Source organism: Chrysoperla carnea, chromosome 4 (assembly GCF_905475395.1).
Source record: "Chrysoperla carnea chromosome 4, inChrCarn1.1, whole genome shotgun sequence".
NCBI classification, from domain to species: Eukaryota; Metazoa; Arthropoda; class Insecta; order Neuroptera; family Chrysopidae; genus Chrysoperla; species Chrysoperla carnea.
Window position 1 is genome coordinate 32,704,659 of NC_058340.1, and position 21,228 is coordinate 32,725,886.

At 27.9% G+C, this 21,228-nt stretch overlaps 1 protein-coding gene across 1 annotated transcript in view; it reads right to left on the bottom strand.

Annotated features, from left to right (window-relative positions):
- Window positions 1-1,843: 1,843 nt before the first annotated feature.
- The window catches only part of LOC123297397 (G-protein coupled receptor Mth2-like), an 82,927-nt gene continuing 63,542 nt past the window's right edge, over window positions 1,844-21,228 (bottom strand). Inside the window, exons 2-7 of the mRNA XM_044879045.1 lie at window positions 17,977-18,159; window positions 15,606-15,684; window positions 10,019-10,203; window positions 9,170-9,347; window positions 8,422-8,622; window positions 1,844-2,273 (exon numbers count right to left, since the gene is read on the bottom strand). Coding sequence (XP_044734980.1) covers window positions 2,135-2,273; window positions 8,422-8,622; window positions 9,170-9,347; window positions 10,019-10,203; window positions 15,606-15,684; window positions 17,977-18,159 — 965 coding nt within the window. The 3' untranslated portion in view covers window positions 1,844-2,134. The remainder of the gene's footprint in view (window positions 2,274-8,421; window positions 8,623-9,169; window positions 9,348-10,018; window positions 10,204-15,605; window positions 15,685-17,976; window positions 18,160-21,228) is intronic.

A 21,228-nucleotide genomic window follows, 5' to 3' on the forward strand; every position in this document is an offset into this window, starting at 1 on the left:
AAAGATGTAACGTCTGTCTCAAGTTTGAACTGATTATAGAAAGGGTACAATTATATTCTAGAAAGGGTAACTTATTTTTCAACACTTACTTAAAAATTTTTAAATCATTAATGGCAGATTAATAGAAAACTGAGACGGTTTAATATTTACGGAAAAAAAATTGAATCTAGACTTAAGCCGAATTTGGAAAGATTTCGAAAATATAATCAGAAAGGAATTTAATTCCAGAGAGCTTACATTCTTTGTTTAAATATATGCAGAAAGCGAAATTTAATTGGATACGTTGTTATAATATAATCTGGCGTCGAATTTTTGATAAAAAACAGAATAGTGTCAACTCTGCTTCCTTCTTTCCTTCATATTCAATAATATTAACGGATAATTAGAAGAAAGATAAATTAAGATTATAATTTTAAGAGTTCTGGTGCTTTTAGTTCTACTAATATTGCAATATGCAAGCTACGTTCAGTCTAGAATATAAAAATATAAATATTATAAGCATTGTACGATAATATTTGTATAATCTAACAATTTAATTTGTTGAATATTAAAAAACTTAGCCTAATTAAAGATTAATTTAGTTAAGGCTGAATTAAAAATATCACTGGTAATCAGCAGCAAAATCACAGTTGAAACGATTTTTATTTTTTCTTTTTTTACTACAATTCATTTCTACTCTACAATTTTTCTACTAATTGAAAATAATACTTTAAAAAAGTTTTACGTTAAAATAATTTTAATCCAATATATTTCCACTTTAAACCATCTGCTAAATAATTCAATGTCTACTAAATAACAAAAAGTCTACTTCAAAACTTTTCTCAAGAAGGGTTCCAGGTCATTCATGAACTGGAGGTACCTCTGAACTGCATGCGTGCGCAGCGATCTCAAGTAAAATGAATTAGAGCTGTATGCAAGCGCAGCGAGTTTCACGGCCGAAGGTCTTCTAATTGAGCAAGAGATGGAAGTCAAGTACGTGTTTAGCGGGCGGGCTAAGCGGGAACAAGCATAGTAAGGCTATTTATAACCTGGAGTTACCGGAGCTACATACAAGCGCAGCGAGCTTTAAGAGGTAAGTCTAAAAGAACCGGTATAGCTTTTAATGAATTGAAGCTGCAAAATAATTAAGATTTATAATCGCTGATTTAAAGTTATTATAAAATAAATTGTAGATGAAACGAATCGCCCCGAATAGCAGAATAGCTAATAAAAAGCCCCCCATCCCGGTCCAAGGGGGTGGAAGAGGGGAATGATATTTTGTATATAAATACGTCATTTTTGAATATATTACTTTAAAACATTAAAAAAATTTGCGCCTATAGAATGAAAAATTGTCAGCTAATATAATGGGCTACATTCTAAGGATTCCGTTCCAAAAAATTTAAGCCCATGAATTTGTAAACTAAAGGGGGAGACAAGTGAGGGCAGGGGAAGTGAAAGCTATATCGTGGTAGTCTTTATTCTAAGTTCAAATTGCCCAGCCAACATAACATTAATTGACTGTTTGGCGGTACAAAGTTCGTCGAGTCAGGTAGGAAAAGTATAAATCTGTTAGGGAATTATCATTTGGGAGTAGAAAAATATAAAGTAAATTTTTTGTTTCGTGGAATTATTTAGAAGTATGTTTTATTTAAAGTATAATTCTCAAAAAGTATGAATATATTATAACAGGAATATTTTAAAGTAAAACTATTTAAAAGTAGTTTTATTTAAGTAGATAAATTAAGGAGTACAAAGATAAAAACTAAATTAATTCTTTTTATGGCACTCACTACTAATTTTATTAACACCAATATCAAAGGCGTCAGATTGAAAATACTGAATTTATGTATACCTGCTATAGACCCAGCATTCCTCGGATTCACATCTGTTCATTCACATGAACAGTTCAATCTACCGACCGATTCTCCATGTTGCTAACTCAACTTTATCAATTACGGATCACTGCTTATTAACCATGATATTTTTAACTCACTTTAACCTAAAATTTTGCACATCGAGATAATTATTACATATAAATATAATTTTATAAATGCATCGAATTCAAAATTTTTTTTTTCTCAATTTGTTTGCGTAACTTTGCAAGCGTTTATAGTATAAAAAACATTTCATAAAATTTGCATGTCCGTAAATCCTAATTAAAACTGTTCAACTTTACGGATCCGTGTTGACTGGCAGTGGTGTCGGTTGATTGACTGACGGAGTAAGAGGTCGTTTGAGTTCTGGAAAATGCAGCGTTTGCTTGATACGGTCTGCCCATCATCACATGATACCTGAAAAATTATAATGCCACATTTTAATAATATTTTTAAAGGATTTTCCAAATGTTTCTGTAGAAAATTTTGCAATAAAAACTCGTTTTTATTACTAAAAGTGTATTTTTATATTTTCCATTCCTGTGTGTTTATAGTGTATGTCTAAAGTGTGTAATAAAAAAAAGCGTTAAATATTATAACCCACATCTGCCGTTGTGTGTAATTTTCGGTTGACTAGTTCGAAAATGTGTGCTTTCCTAGTGGTGTGTAAACGTGTTGTTTGTAGGGTTTGTACAATTTTACTTCCCGAAGAATTCAGAGAGTTCATTCGCAAAATCAATGAGATTTTCATGCATAAAATTTATTTTGGATATTTAGGGACTCAAAAAAACATAAAAAACCAAATTGACGACTAGATGAGTATTTATCGCGATTTGTTCAGAATCGGTCCGGGGTTATACTTTTCGTGCAGGTGTTTAAACGATATCTCAAAAACTGCTAACTGGATCGTTAAATGAAGCCAGTTTGTGTACTTTTTGGGTCAAAATTACCCTTTACACCAAGTTTCAACCAAATCTACCCCTTAAGAAAACTGCAAAAAATCGGGATATTTGTTTGTTTCCATTTTGAACAAAAAAACTTTTTCTAGAGTAATTTTGATCCACCAAATATAAAAATAGGGTGTCTTCGACCATGAGCCAAATAATTTCTGAGATATCGACTAAAATCGTATAGAAAGAGCGATGCCCGTAGCACTTTAAGCCGATTTCTAAGAAACTTGTCGTTCAATTGAAAAATAAAATAGATTTTCGTGTTTTCCATGCGAAGTTCAAGTTAACGTACGTAGGCAGCTAGTATGAGTGTAAAAATTACGCAATCCCTTTTTGAACTTATTCAACGTATTCGTAAAATCAAATGAAAAAACTCGAATTTTTCATTTTTGGTTTCTACGTTTAATTAATCTTGATTTTTCTTTAATTACTGATCAAACCTCAAATTACTCCCCAAAAAGTTTTATTTATAAAATTTCAATCTTGTACAAACCCTGACTTATATAAATTTTAATATTTTTATGATGTTTGCAAGGATATTTTATATTCTTTACAGAGATCGTTTCGTACAACTCAATTTTTAATAAAATTTTCAAAAAACTCTTATCTATACGCGAAAAAACAATTATTTTAAACATTAAAATCAAATATTTCCAAACAATGCTTCATTAGAAATTATGAAAAGTTTAGTTAACAAGATTTAACATTATTAGACGAGTCTTTATTTCAAATATGATCTACACGGCCATGCACAAGGGAGAGTAGGGAATCAACCCTCTAATTGAAAATCTCTCCCCATAAATTTGCTTGTCTCTTTCGCTCAACTTTCGAAAAATATTTCCTTGTTTTTATCGACCTCCTTTCCCCTTGAATGTGTTTCTATGTGTGCATCTTAACGGTGTTGAAAAATTAAATCAGATTGGAATTTTTTTATACGTCCAAAAATGAAGCCATCAATAGCCGTCTAAAATGATTGAGATAATACTAAATTTCTAAACAATGCGACGCTGAAAGATATAAAATATATTCGCAAAATCATTCAGTTTGTATTAAGTGTAGGTAAAAGTGAATAAAGTAGGCTTGTGTTTGCTTATTGTCAAAAACTATCGATAAATTGTTACATAGATTGTATCGAAAACTGATATCGTAATGATATTTTCATGGTACGAATAAACAAACACAAACAAAGAATTTTTAAAAACTAAATTTTAAATAATTATTTGACAAAAAAATCCATGGTAACGCAATAAATTCGAAAAAAATGCTGATTTTTGTAAAAATATGTTTAATGACAACATGATGTCAGAAAGACAAATTTATGAATAATGGATATTTGAGTTTGATTTATTTTACAAATTTATTGCGTATATAAATCGAATACTCTTATTTCGAATTCTACACATATAATTTTCTATGATATATATTATTAGGTGAAGATTCACTGATTCGAATATGTAATAAAAATAGTTTTCAATAACTAATAAATTTTCGAGGAACTTTTTAAATTATTGGAATTCCAACAAAACTTTTTTAGTTTTTGACACAGTTTGTAGTTTGATAGAAAAAGTTTTCATATCATTTTTACTTTTTTTTTCTGTGACAGAAAGTATCGAATATAAAAATTAATAAGAAAAATTATTTTTGAGAATATCTCCAAGGTATTTATTTGATTTAAAATTACGTTTTCGCCATTGAATACTATCATGGACAAGAATTTAAATCATTTCAAAAGTTTCTTAAAAAATTAAACCAAGTTGAAAATGGTGAAAATTATGTGAAAATCAGTGAACCATCTTACATTTATTTCGGAAAATGATTTAGCAATATTTACCTAACTACTAATAATTTTTGTAAAATAATATTTTTTATGCTACCAAAAATACATGCTTGTTTAAAACCCATTCCAAAATCTACAAAAAATTATTTAACCATGCTGGAATAATCAAACTTCAAAATCTACCCAAAGTGAAAGCTTACGCCATTGAAAATTAAAAAACCATATTAATATTTTTGTAATTTTAACATTTTTATTTAATGATCATAATCATTTTCAAAATATTTTGTAATTTTGAGCATATTTTTATGCCCAGTTCAGCTCAGAGTTACAATACAGTCGCTGCAACTGCGTAGTTAAGCGAAAAAAATTATCATTATTTATTTTATCTAAAACAAAATCTCTATATCTTTAGTAGTTTTTATGCGCGCTTAGGCATAAAGTGAGTTATATAAAATAGAAATCTATCTAAAATAAATCTGTTTTAGACCTTGATTATTTCAACATAAGAAAAAATAATCCTGGTTCCGGGAATTTAAAAAACGAAATTTTAATCGAAATTTGACATCGTATTCCTATAATACTCCTTGCAGGATAATAATCTTTTTGGGCAACGAAATAACATAATCTGTGTGTTTGTCTGTCTGTGGCATCGTAGCGCCCAAAACGGGTGAACCAATTTTAATTTTTTTTTTTTTCATTTCAAAGGTAATTTAACGGAGAGTGTTCTAAGCTTTGTTTCAAGAGCGAGCTTAGAATTCCGTTCTTGAAAAAAATAAAAATTGGCAATGATCTTCAAAATCGATTCAGTTTGGAAAAGGCATGACGTATAATAACAACATTTAAATAATAACTATGGAAATGAATGGTCAAATAAACCTAGCTCAATTCATTTTAAAAAATGAAATGGTAAAATAATTAGGTAATTAAAAACAATAATTCAGAAGAACAAACTCAACTAAAATATTTCAATTTCAATTAAAATATTTCCAAAAATTTGACCCAAAAAAATGATAGCCTTCTAAGTATCCTTTTCATCTCATCTGATGTCCTTGATCATCAGTTTAATAATGATTTACGAAGAAGTGTTATAAGTTTAAACTGTTTATCTGTACGTCTGTGTGTTTCTCAGTGGCATCGTAGCCCCTGAACGGTCGAACCGCCTTGATTGAGAACTTTTTATAGGTAAGTTTGCAAAAATCGGTTTACGAGGAATAAATCGCATTTGTCGGGGGTTTTTTAAATTTTGTAAATTTCACTTGTAACTAGTGTTATAAAATAAATTAATTGGTATTTACTTTCGAATACTTTGGAAATGATCATGAAATAATTTCAAAATGTTAAAAATATTCGGTTAGTAGAAGAAAACAAAAAATTAAAAAACATGCTTTAAAAAAAAAATGATGCATACCTATCATGGTATTTATATCAACAAAAAAATACTACTTTTTTAAAGTATACAAAAAAATAATACACATTAATTTATATAATTAAACGGAAAAAATATATTTTTTATATAAATTAAAGAATAGTTGACACAGAAATTGTAACCTGTTTATGATTCCACAGCGCATCAAATCTAAAAAAATTATTAATAAAGTTTTTTTTTTTAAATAATTACAATTTTTAGTTTTAGCAAAAACAAAAACTTAAAACTATGTTCAAAAAAAGTTATTGTGATACGTGGCGAAATTCATAAAAATTTAGTGCAAAGTATATAAATCAATGACTGAAATTGTTTAGTATTTAGAAATGGGAAAAAAATATATCGAAAAATGAAATTTTGATTAGTATAAATATGTGAACACAACAATTGTTAAATGATTGGCTTATTAAATCCAAATTTAATGACGAGATCACAGACAAAAAAAATCATTTGTAGTACTATTATTTAAAGCTTTACTTTAATGCCTATTGGTATTTATACAGGATGGCCTCAAATCACCGGACCATACAGAAACTTAGAATTTATTATGAATTCTAAGACGAAAAGTCTTTAAGCGTGTTTCGATCTGACACTCACCGTTAACCGTTTTTAATGTAAAGAACCTTTAAACTTATATAACATTTTTACTTACAGGAAATAAACTTTGGTATACTTTAATCGCCAGCCCCTCGTTCGATAAGTTTAATATTTACAGAAAGATTTGATTACTAAAATATAAAATTTTAATTTTTTTATTTTAGAATTCTGAAACTTCTTTATATTTATTGATCTAAAATTGGTTTGATGATAATTTATAGTGAACTTTATTTCCTATAACTAATTATAAAATTTAATTTTTATTGAGATTAGTCGAGAAATGTTTAAAATTAAAAAAGTCTGAAAGCCTCATTAACAATTAGTCAGATCGAAAAACATGTTTGGTCCGCTAATTTATGGATATCCTGTATATTGACCTTTGGTAAGTTTCCTTTTGATAAGTTTCATGAAACAGACAATGGAAAATGAACATATCAATTTTTCGATTTAAATATAATTCAATTTATTGATTTATATTTAAATCGAATGTCCCAACAAAAATATATTGGCTTGAAAAATAACTAGGTTATATGGATTTAAAAATACCATTACTAAAGAAAATAACGAAATTTATTTTTAAAATAAAATAATTTTAATTTTTTCTTTTTAATTTCAGGAAATACGTTTTCATAAAATTAAAAATATTTGGAAATTTGGATAGCCATATTAAAAGATAAAATTGAAAATACATAATACTAACACCTTCTGCATAGTTCAGCTGCAATCGTCGGAGGAGGAGGAGTAAGAATTTCGTAATTTATTTCCCCTAATCATATCAAATATTTGTTCAAATATTATCAAATATGTTTCATATTTATTGTAATTATAGAGAATTGAAAAAATGCACACGAACCAGGATTCGAACCCGGTTCTCTTGGCTTCATGCCAAGCTTCTTAACTAGGCACAATGTATAATTTTTTCAACTCAACGACTTTTAATTTATTTATTTATGATTTACTTATTTATTTATTTTTATGTTTGTTTACTAAATGCGTGTGTATTTTTTTCAATTCAATTGAATTAAGATTAACTCGGCAAGATATTTGTCTTTATAGTTCGCCATTCTATCATAAAAAACATCAATAATAATCAAAATGACTTGAACGTTTAAAATGTGTATACAAAATTTAGTAAACAAACATAATAATAAATTTTGTATAAATATTTAAATAATTTAATAAAAAATTCTTATTCTCCCATAATAATAATAAATTATAAAAAACAATTTTAAATTAGGTTATGATAATAAATAAAATAATTATTTCAAATATGTATTATTAAATTATAAAATAAATAAACATTTGAGATGTGAACGAGTTCTGAAATATTTTTATAAATAAATCTTTTAAGGTTGTTCGATTAATAACACTAAAAGGGTATGCCATTAAGGATGTTCGAATCTGTTGATGTATATTCTATAAAACATATTTAAATTTAAAAAACGATTTTCACTCTTATGGAAAACTTTTTATAACTCTAAAGAAATAATTTTGTTTTTCTGATAAAGTTCAAATTCAACTGCAATATAGTCATTACCCCAATAAATTAGCTAATTCTCAGTTATTCGACGGATAGTTGTTTTTTACACAAAAAATTTATTAGAAATTAGTCGAACAACCTTATAAATTTTTTCCAGAGAAATAATCGAAAAAAAATATGTAACCAAAACCATTTTAAAATGAACATGGTTTTATGTGGATGAAATAACATTAAAATTTTCTGGACTACATGAATAAAAACCCGTGAATAGTCCCACCAAAAAAAAAAAAAACAAAAACAATAGAAAAAAAAGGAAATAAATTTGTTGGTATACATACCGTTTGACTAGTAATGCCCATATTTGTCGTTTACATACAAATATAATGAAAATTAAGACACCATGTAACGTATTACCCAAATCGGTAAGCAACCATGCATATGATGATTCTTTGGGATCATTTGATTCGAATACTATTGATAATAATTCCATTGTCCAATTTACGCCCATTACAATAAATAATTTTAAGTATAATGCGAATCTAAGACAAAATGAAAAATAAAATTAAGAATGTTGTTACACTTAGAGTGAAAATATAGGTTAAAACCAGAGTGACTGTCTAAATAAATTCTAGGGATTATTGCAGTGTAACAAAAAAAAATTGTAGTCGTTTATTATAAGTGATAAGTTAGATTTATGTATAAATACTTTATCGATAATGATTTTTATTCCTTAAATATTTGACTTCTCAGTTGAATTGATAATAAATAATACATTGAAATATAATGTTCTTTGCTATGTTTCAAAAAAACGCAGCCGTTTGATTGTCATCGACTCTTTTTAGTCGTGGGGTTAAAAATATTTATGATTATTAATAATACATGACTACAATTTGTGTTTGTTTACACTTCAGCTATGCAAAAGGTCTAATTAAATTTTGCCTAGGCCTTCAAAGGTTTGATATTGTAATTTTTTTAAATATCTTTTATATGTTGCAAACATGCTAGGAAATTATTTTCTATTATTAATTACAATATGAATATCTAAAAATTATTTTTAATTAATTAATTATAGTGCAGTTTAATTACCTTTGTTTATCTTTCGTGTAATTCGAACTTTCATGACGTTGGCTATCTTTTGTTTTTAACATGGCTGTATCACGTTTAATTTTAATTATTTTTATAGCCGTACTCACAAATAAAATTACATTGCATGTAATTACAAAAAATAATGGCAGATGAAAATATAATAATTGCCCTTCTTTTTCTGAAAAATATATTAATAAAATTAATCAGGAATATACAATATATGGAAGGGGAGGTAAAATTTTTCAATTATAGTTTCTAATTGACAAAAAATCAGTTTAACCCGACTCAAATCAACAAAACTCAAATTTTTTGCTTTTTAAAATGGGTTTCGACTGCTATACGGCATAATATTATATTTCTTTTCAGACAAAAGGATATTGAATCATTCGCTTGAGTCGGACTTAGTACAGGGTGCGTCATATTTTATATCGGTAGGTAAACATAGAATAACTTTGGCATTTGTCAACCGATTGAATTGAATAGACATGTTTTTGGAACGACAATTCAGTACAATTTTAGCCAAATTCATGGCATGAAACACCTCACACCGAAATAACGCGGCGAAATAGTGACGCTTTACATTGAAAATAGTCGTTTATCTGTGTTACCTCAAAGCGCATATCGTTGAAAATATCGAGGCCAACAGGCAACATCTGGTAATACTATTCGTCGTTTGGTGTCAAATTTTGTTGAGCACGAGAAAGTGGAAGATCATCAGTATGATCATCAAATTGGATAAAAATATCTCCTTTACAGAAATTGGCTGTTTTTTTTCAAATTATTCAATTTTTACCTATCGACATAAAAGATGGCTTACCCTATATAATAATGACTACTCTTATCGCTTACCAGCAAACCAGCATGTTGTAGCTGAGCCCAATTTTGGTAAATACCATGTTACTGGAACAGCTGGATGATATTGCATGATCATACTGAAAGTTATAATTGCACTAGGTACACCCCACGCATATAAATGATAGAAGAAGAATTTTTTCTGTTCTGCATTGCGGGATGATCTAAATCCACCAATGCCACTGTAACATAAATAATAAAGTTTAAATATACTTAAAAATGAGGGTTTGTTCAAGTTTTGCACCTTGAAAGATGCGATTCCATTCGAAAATATGATTTTTAAATGTAAATAAATGTGTAAATAATGGCTTATTTTTATTAGTGACTTAGCAGTTATGCTTCTCTGGTATGTATAATCGAAACTAATATTAAAGAGTACCTAGGTAAATATTTTATTGTTTGTATGTTTTTTTTTTTTTCGAATTTCGAGAATCTTTCACAACACCATTAGCTGAAGGTAAGTGCAAAGTTTCAATTGCCTATTTTTTATAGTTAGGAGAAAATGGACACCAAAGATTTTTCCTAATTTGCGCCCTCACGGGTAAACAGTGATATAAAAGAAAGTTGTTTATTTTTTTATAAGGAACATTTTTCAATAACAAGATGGATCCCACTGACCTAAGACTCAATGTTGCTCATTTACGAACTCAAAATCACTTTTTACGTCCTCAGCACGCTATAAAATTTCAGTTTGACATCTCTTTTCGTTTTTGAGTTATCGTGTTCACGGACCGTCGGTCGAATAAACGGAAATGTACTAATTAAGCGATTTTGTACAATACCACTTACCTAATAAACGCGTATCATCAATATTTTTAAGCGTTATAAACTTAGGACTAAATTAGTATACCTTGATATTTATTTCATATATGTAGGGTACTTATACAAAGTATGATAAGCTATAAATTTAAACCAGCAGTTTTTGAGTCACAATCTCAGACAATTTGAGTTCAATTTTCATAATAAATAATTCTTCGTATTTTATATTACTAATATTTTTATATTTATACATAATTCAAAGAAGAAGACATCAAAGGAACGAATATAGACAGACAATGCGAACAATTATTTCATGCAATGTAAAACAATACCTTTTGTTCAAAAAAATATTTGCGTGTTTAACTTATTAAGAAGGTTTTCAAATTTTTTTATCTAGAGGTTAACTTAGCTAATTGAAATTCAATATAATTCTCTCATTTTAATTCTATAAAATGAGGTAGGAGATTATATCCATCCAATTTTTCGAAAAAACATGTCTGTTATATGTTTTAAGGATTTGTCTGTCTAGGTATGGCTTTGGTATCGTATATCGTAATTATATGGATTTAAATACCAAAATTTTTTTAATCCCAAGACCTATTAAATCGGTATGTTTCTCACTTACTTATGATGAAAGTCTTTAGAAAGTATTTAAGTCTTTTTCTCAGTTAATACTAGCCGGAACTTCATATAAGTAGGAACGCAAATCTGTCTATGAGAATCTCAGCCTTTGAAGGACATTCAAACAACACTTCATAATGTTTTTAGAATTTCAAAACATTTATAGAACAAGAGACGGTATATGATCGAAATTCATCCATCTGATAACCAGATGAGACATATTTTTTATGGATTTTTAACCCCCCAATTAAAAAAAAAGGGTTGTTATAAGTTTGACCGCTATGTGTGTGTGCCTGCCTGTGTGTGTCTGTCTGTCTGTGGCAGCGAAACGCCTAAACGAATGAACCAATTTTGAATTTTATGATTTTGTTTGAAAGATAATTTAATGGAGAGTGTTCTTAGCTATGTTTCAAGTGCAAATTTAAGGTTCCGTACCCGAAAAAATTAAAAATCGGCGAAGATCTTCCAAATCGGTCCAGTTCGGAAAAGGCTTAAGGACAGAGGTAATTTAATGGAGAGTGTCCTTAGATATGTTTCAAGTGTGAGTTTAGGGTTCCGTAACCAATAAATTTGTCGGGAGTTTTTTAAATTTTGTAAATTTCACTTGTTTTATTGATTGATTTATAATTAAATTCATATTATACTTTAGAACCATGAACGGGATGTTTTTGTTTCATATTTTCCACAACGTTTTTTTCTACTTTGTTTACTACCACAGTAAATATTGGAAAATGATAAAACAGCCGTTGCTTAAAAATGAATTTTAAATAACATACTGCATGCATGTAGAAACACATTATGATACAAGCTTTTCTAAAAAACCGAACCCATTTTTCATTAAATATTACGAAATTAATCCCATGTATTAAATGTCACATATTTTTAGTTAAATGACACACATATTCGACACTGTTTGTTTTCTCGTTGACATAAACATAACAATCAAGGGATTTAACAATGTAATTCCTATGATGATAAATAAGGTTTATGCATATATGCATACATTATATTATTAAAATTCGACCAACATTATAATGGGTGTCAGTTCTGCGGAACATGTGAGTTTCCAGTCAGTTTAATATTAATATAATATAATGAATTTATTAACATTACTCATAATAATTGAATAATTGTATATTTATATAATTAGTATGGAAATTATTGTTGAGGTAGGTCATGCACGATACATTTTATAGATTGGGCCATTTTAACAGAAACAAGTGAAAACATTGACTGAGTTAATTGTTGAAATACCCTGTATAGAAAGTGTTGAATACTTAAACTTATTCGACGAGTAATCGCGTACTTAAGAGCTAAAAGAGTTTTCAGCAGAATTAGTTGAGCCATTTATTAATGGTAATAAAAAAAACTGGAAAAACTGAATAAACAGAATCTGAAAAGTGGATAAAAAAACATCATTTATCTATCATTCCAGCATAAGCTGTAGTACATGTTCGAAGGATAATCTATGAAGGCTAACAAGACCTGGCTTTTAATGTTTTTCCCCCTCTGGGAAGATTTCCCCCTCTGGGCTACAGAGGTCGCACTCACACGATTTCAGTACCACACCGACTATGTACTAAAAAAAATTATTTTTTACCTTTTCACTTCAAAGTAACCATCGAATATATTCAGAGGTGAATGAATAACCAAAAAATTATCCCCAGTACCAAACCTTCACGATCATTGGCATGTGTATAGTAAATTAAAATTCCTCTTGTAATTCTTTTAACAACATCAAACTTGTTTTGGCTTTGATTCTAGGTTGTATTTAAAGTATTAACACTTTGGAACATACCTTTCTTGTTAAAAGCTATAAAGAGTAAGCCAAACTCATAGCCAGCCCAGGTTTGTCTAAAACTGTTTTTATAAGCTCTAATCAAATACTTCAGATATAATTTATGACTCTAATATTTAAAAAAAGGTTCCGATAAATAGTTATTTTTCTAATTAATACAAATAATTAAAATATTAAAAATTTTTCCTTTAAAAAAATACATTTAATAATTAATTCAAAAGTTTTTTTTCTCATAGTAAAAACAATCAATATTCGTGGAAATTTTGTTTTGATATAATAAAGGTGGTAATTTTTTTTTCTATTTAAAAATACTTTGACTAATTCTTAAACCGCAACCCCACCTTAGTTATGTGATGAATTGATTAGTTGAATATGTAACAAAACATCAAACTTATATAATTAATTATATAATATATATAAAAAAAATTTTAAAATTTCATCTACAAGTTTCACACCCACCATAAATGAACATTAATAAAATAAATTATTTAGAAACAGTTCCGTATTTTATGGAAATAAAAATATTTAGCTATATTAGAAAATTATTATTAACTAGCTAATTAATAATAATTTTATAATATAGCTAAATATTTTTATTCTGGGTCCTGAAGGGGGTATGTTTTAACAAAATGAATTATATGAATGACTGAAGTATATAATAGTAGTTTATAAATTATCGTAATTCGTAACACTTATGTGAACCATTTGGGAGATAAAAATTATTTACTTGTAAAAATAACGTGTGAAAAAAATATTAAAATTAGTTTTTATTTACCGCCGCAATTCACAAGGGCGTTAATTTGTAAAGTTAAAATTATTTAAATTATAGTAATACATATATTTTCCTTGTGTAATATGTGGATATTAAAATATGCTGTGTTGTGTTTCTATGAAAATTCTCGTTTCGCATTTCAGAAAAAAAATTATCTACGATGAGGTGTTAAAGCAATTCGAAGAAAAAAACCAACCGTCTCGTCTCATGTCTAACATAATAATATAAAACTTGTAGACTATATGCCTAATATAAAATAAAATAAGATATCCCTATATATTATAAATGTAAAAGTAAGGATGTTTGTGTATTTGTTACGCTACTCAAAAACTAGCGCACGGATTTGAATGAAGCTGCAAAACAATATAGCTCATACATCAGAATAACACAAGAGCTATAATTTATAAAGATATATTTAAAAAAAATAAAATTTAATCTGACATTTTACTGCTCCGTCTATGATCATAATTTTAAACTATAAATTACAGATTTCTTTAAAAATTTAAAATAGTAAATTTCAAACAATTCATGGCCATCTTATCTCATATACTCAATGAAGTATGACTATTTCACACTTTAAATAATTGAAAACTGTGCATATAAATTAGTTGTGTAAAACAATCCTTTCGAGTGTTATGGAAGGAGTATAAGTAAGATCATGGAGGATATGAAGCGGTGGTTTTTACTTTTAAGCCCAGTGAAGCCATATCTGTTCACACAAATTTGAAAAAAAAGTAGTAAGGAAACGTGTGGGATAATTGATGAAGCGTTTATTAATGAGAAAGCACAAGGTTTTACTGTTTTATCATTTAAAGTCTAGAGAATTTTTGGGGCAGAATTATAAATCGTACATTACTAGCATTAGGAATATTTCATTAAAGAGGAAGTTCCTCCTCTCTCTTCTGGCGACATTTACACAGTGAATTCCATACAACAAGCCTTTTTCCTTCATTTGTAATACGGGTCTGCTATAATAATCAACAATCATTTGATGGCACACATACATCAAAATTAATGTGATAAGAGGACTTTTTTTATTGATAAGAGCACGCAAAAAATAAATAATAATAATATTATTATTATTAATTTAATATAACACATTTTTTTAAACCATGAATATGGATCAACAACGGTCAACAAGTAGGTACTCATCACTGTTACACAGGTGGGAATCGTATAAATAGGTACTTTTTACACTTTATTAGATAAAATAATTATAAAATTAATTAAAATAAATATATAAATACAGTCAAAATCAGTTATAACGACGAAAATGAAAGACCTCAATCGAATCCCTATATAAACACAACGCAAACGACAGTACAGAGGCTTTTGTTCGTTAAAAGAGTACGTTTCATTATTCGGCAAAGTGAGATTGAATCTTATGTAAGATGATGGGAAGGGGTGCAAGAAACCTCATGGCTTATGTGGGGGAAGGGGGTTTCAAAAATTGGCAAAATTATGCTTATGTAATTAATTAATAGCCCATTCTTGTACGTTCTTTCACTTTAATATAAGAATGTACATATCGCTTATAAAAGCCATCGTCTATATTGACCAAAGTTTATGGTCCCTTCAATGTCGTTATAACTTATTTTGACTATATATGGAACAAAAACATTAAATAAACTTACCTAAATGTCCACCAAATATCAAAGCACATGACATTTAACCAAAAGAAACTGACTAGGAATAGATAATATATGCTGAATGCTGAAAAATAGAGATAAAAAAAGAAGTTTTAGTTTGAAAAAGTAACATTTCAATGTATTTGACACACAAAAATTTGTTTATTTTTAACATGCTTTTATTAACTTCACTTGTAACTAAACAACAATGTTAAAAAATTTTCGAAGTCAATTTTGATGACAAAACAATAATTTATTTTAATCCAAGAATCCTAATTATGGTATTAGACAGTAATGAATTTTTGAGCTTTTCTTCTCCAACGAGAGTTTCTTTTCTGTAGGTAAATATGTTTAACAATACCAAAATTTTTTGAAATTATTTCTTGCACGCAGATTTAGAGGATTAAAATACACAGTACATTTCATACATAGGGTAGAATAAATATAAAATTGGATAGATGTTGGAAAAAACTAAATTAATTTATTATGCGTATTACGGTGAAAAACTACCCGAATTTTTTTTATGTATTTTAATTTCCACATTTTTTATTATGTTTATTATTTCAAGTGTGTACTGCTTTTTTTTTCATTTTAATGTCAATTACATAAAATTTTACCAAGTAGGGTGCTTTATTACTCGCAATAGGATATTATTAATGAGACCATACAAACAATATACAACGTATCTTTTTGCTCTTTTTGCCTCAGTGCAGTAGCACTATGTTTAAGTTAAAAAACCAAGTAACATTACAATGTGATAAGACTATCTTTTTCTATTTAAACTTACTTCAAAAAGTGTATACAGTATGGTATAAAAAGAACTTATGCATTATGTATTTTATCGTGTGTCGTAAACCTATACGTTCTAACACACATATTAACGATGTTGTTTTATTTTCCATTTTAATTAATCACATTTTCACGACCCATTATATATTATTTTCTATGTAAACTAATAATAAATTGTAATAAAAGTGTAAGAAAATACCGAGAGTTTATAAAATGTTGAATCACGAAATGAAAAAGTAGTAATTAATGTTGATATTTGGCATTTGATTTACATTTACCACGCTACTGTCTCTGAAGTAGTGTAACTGAAACTTATCCCCCTCCCCTTTTCCCTGGATCGTGAGCATTTCAGTGTCAAGACTGACATGTAGGTAGTTACTTAAACTACCTCGACTTGAGAACCTCAACAGGGAAAACATGGAGATTGCCTGTTGACACTTCTAGTTTGCTGTCCCCTTAGCCTTAGTACAAAAGAGAAAAACCTCTAACAAATCACCCTACATTCTCATTTCTCGACCGAGTTCAGGTTTCTTGGTAAAAGTAAGTAATTTTTGCACCAGTATATTGATAACCGATTTCGTTGTCTGTCCTTCAAACTATATGGATAGTTTATAAAATGTTGAATCAAGATATGAAAAAGTTATAATTAACGTTATAATTTATGTAGATATTTGTCATTTTTTCCTTGTATCGTGAGCACTTCAATGACCACTTCGTGAGCACTTCAAGACTGACATCTAGGCAGTTACTCAAACTGTCTCGACTTGAGAGCCTCAACAATGGAAACATAGAGATCGCCTGTTGACCCTTCTAATTTCCTGTTCCTTTGGCCTGAGAACAAAAGAGAAAAACTTCTAGATCGCATTCAGGCTTCATCATTTGCCCTTCAATTTAACGTATTGGTCTTCGTACCAGTATTCTTCTATAAATATTTCGCAAATTTTTCATTAAATCATTAAATTAACATAATTTTAGTTTTCTTTTAAGGTCAAAGTTTCGTAAAGTTTGAAGTTAATATTATATTTTATACTTACTATAAGAGCAATTTTCATGCTCTGACACATGAAAGATTAGTAATTTTCAAATTAAGATGAGTATTATGAATATCTTGTTAAAATATATCCTCTTCAGGAGCCACAATAAAAATATTTTATTGTGAATCGCGGAGGGATGCATATTGTTAAAATATATTTTTAATAAAATGCATGAAAGATTGTTCTTATTTCATTATTTTAAAATCTTTCTGTATCATTTTCAATGACCTATTGTTTAAACACTTCGTTTGTGGGTTTTAATGTTTTTAAATTACGGATATTATTTTTTACTAATTAATTGGAAATTATATTTTTTATGAAACATCAACGCATCTTCGCCTCCGATTAAAACAATAAAAGAATTAAATTAGAGATATTTTAGTTCAATAGAAAAATCATATCCATTGCAACCAACAAATCAAAGGGTCTGGCGTTCTATTTAAGTGATGCCATAATCTATGCTTACGACTATAACAGTTTTTAATTACTATATCTAAAGCACGGCGTTGATGTTTTCAAAAGCTAAGGTGAAAATAAAGAATGTAAAAACTTACCAATAATTTCACACCATGGATCTGGTTGCGTTGGACTTAATTGTATGAATGCCAATAACGTATATGCAAACATTAACGTAAAAACGTAACACATCAATGATTTTCCATGTAAATTTTGTAATTCAGGTATAATGGCGTAAACAGCAAATGTTAAAAATAGGAATGGTATTGATATTATCATGCCTGAAACAAACAAAAACTTGTATTTAATAAGGTAAATAAAGTAAATTGTACAAAAATAAAAATAATTTTCGTAAAGAAAATTCAAATTAAACAAAATTATCGCTTGATAGATATGATATATGTAGTACTTCAGAACCAAAAATTTAAGAAGCATTAATGTAGGTAATTAATTAATGTAAGTAACAAATTTAGTGAAGAAACATTAAATTTTCTATAGCCTCCTTGATCGTACCATTGTCTTGGAAAATTTAAAAACTTAATCATAATAGGTTAGGTTATATTGGCTATCCACGAAGGACACACTAAGGTCCAAAAAAATATAGACCCCATTGTGTTACCATATATGTGTTTTACCGCCTGCCCGCTGTGAATCTCATCTATCAGCTCCTCAATTTCAGAGCACCTCCTTCATGCATATACCATGGACTACACCAGCCCATCACAACTATTAATTAAAATAATTATGGTGCGACGGTGGGAATCGAGCCCGCTCCCTGAAACTTACCGCATACGGAATTGGTTACGCCTTAATCAATTGACCTAATAGAGCGACTAATCATAATCTGTTTAAATTCTTTTGTGGAATACATTCTAGATATATTTCTTTATGATATATTTAAATAAAATGTTTAATTAAGGAAAATATAATAACTTTTCATAATTAATAAGATTTTTATCAGATATTTATGACATTTTCGATAGTCGAATTTCGAATTGAATAAGAATTGAATAAATAAAAGCAGTAATCGAGTTACTTAGAAAAAGCTTCTGATAAGAGGATGAAAAAGAATTAAAATAAATTCTTTTTTAAAAGAAAAGTAGAATTATAAAATTGGATAATGATAAAATAATTAAGAAAAGAGGATTGCTTTTCTTTTCTCATTTTTTATATGGACTTTATATTATAAAAAGGAAATAGTATAAAGATATGCTTTTTAAAAATATTAGTTTTTCATTTAGTTTTATGACAAATTTTTTTCTTTATATGTTTTCTTTCTTGTTGCACCAATTTATTTCTTTAAAAAAAACTATCTTCTTATAAAGTTGAGAATAATTTTTTTCTTTCAATGTATTATTATTCTTTAATTGAATGGAATCGTATTTTATAAGAGAAAAGTTGTCTTTAAGCTATTATTTTTTAATTAATTTATTAAATTAAGATTGATTTCTTTGGAAAATTTGAAAAAAAAAATCAAATCTACTATTTTTAATAATAAAATTAATTTTAAAAAAATTTAGAAAATAAATAAAACAGTCTTTATTTTATCTTTTACTGATTTGAAAATTTTCTATTATTTCCAAAATTACACAGTAAGAAATGCATGACATCTATTACAATTTGGTATGGCATATTGTCGTAAGATCCATAGTTATGGCGTTATTTACCATACAGTATTTTAAGTAACGCCGTAGCTGCAGATCTTTCGACAATATTATATAGAGATAGTATTATCAGATACTTTTTGAGTATCTGTCCCTATACCATGCAATAATACCAGCATTGTAATGCATGCCATGCATTTCTTACCGTGATAGTTTAAATTTCGCATATCACAATGCGCCGCTCATAAATAAATTAAGTCAACAAGTAATGTGGAGATATTTTAAAATTATTAGCCTAGATTCTTTTGAAAAAAGTACTCAACGGATGAGAATTCTTGACATCAGCTTGGCTGATTTAAATTTAACACAATTTTGATTTCCAGCGGACAGCGGAGCAACTTATTTTTGATGTTCATATACAGCAGAGATTATGTACCACCAATAGGATATTAACTCCTATTTGTAATACAATAAAATCTTTAATTTAAGATTTATGTGTTAAAAAGATTCGAGTAAAAGTTAATAAATTGGAAATCTTTTCATCTCCGTATCTTACGAAGAATATTTCTAAACGAACTTTTAATTTAAATAAAAAATTATTCACACTTGATTAAAACTATTGTCATAGTGTGGTAATATATAAATTTCCCAAGAAAATTAGCATTTCAATTTTACATTTTAACTAAAGAACCGCTTTGGTTTTATCTGTTAAGTATGTACATGAAGAAGAAAGACATAGTGGCTTTCTAACAAGTGAGTATCAACTAACTACATCATTGACGGTCAATTATATTTCGTTTTCCTAGAATTTAATTAAATTATACTACAAGAGCATTCATGAATGAAGACATGAATAAATGGAACTGTAAAAGGAAGAGGTAATACGAAACAAAATGTAGGTATAGCGTATGTCATTAAAATATTAAAATGTAGAACGGAAGAAATAATGTATTCGAAAATTAACCAATGCAATTGTCGATTTTTCCCGCAGCTTCTGAGAGTATCACGATTACTAATTACGATTAGCTAATTTAAGATTAATTACGATTAGCTTATTCATAACTGATAACAAAATCGTATAATCGAAATAGATACTTATATAACACGAAATTGAGTCCCAAATTTTCTCCATTGAATTTCAACGTAGAAATATAAAAAAAAAACTTTTAACAAAAACAAAAAACCGACTTATATTATTAAAAAATAAAGAAAATAAAAAATGCACTAAATAGTAAAAAAATAACGATAATATAATGTACTTATAATTATTGTTATATTTGAAGTCGGTGTCAACCAAGTTAATGTAGCAAACTTTTCTGTCAGTTGTTTCCTTGGCTGATATCGACTCTAAAAATAACAATAATTAATCTAAATTAAAAGGGGGCCACACGGGAAGCAGCAGCTTTCAAATAGATAAAGAATCATCAAAATCGGTTCACCAAGTCAAAAGTTCTGAAATACACTCGAATTGAGAACCCCCTCCTTTTTTGCTTGAAGTTGGTAAAAAATTTAGAAATTAGGTTTTGCTATAATTTTTTTTTTTGGTATAAACATAAATGAAAAAAATAGCTATTTTAAAAATTTGCACATACATTTGTAAAAAATCTGATATTTCCATTTGAAAAAATTAAATAAAAGTATAGAAAGCAATTCATGTGTCGCTTCAAATTCCATTTCTACAGAAACAATAACACTAAATTTTATATGACCTATTTTTCAGTAGTTTTCATATGAAATGAAAATTGT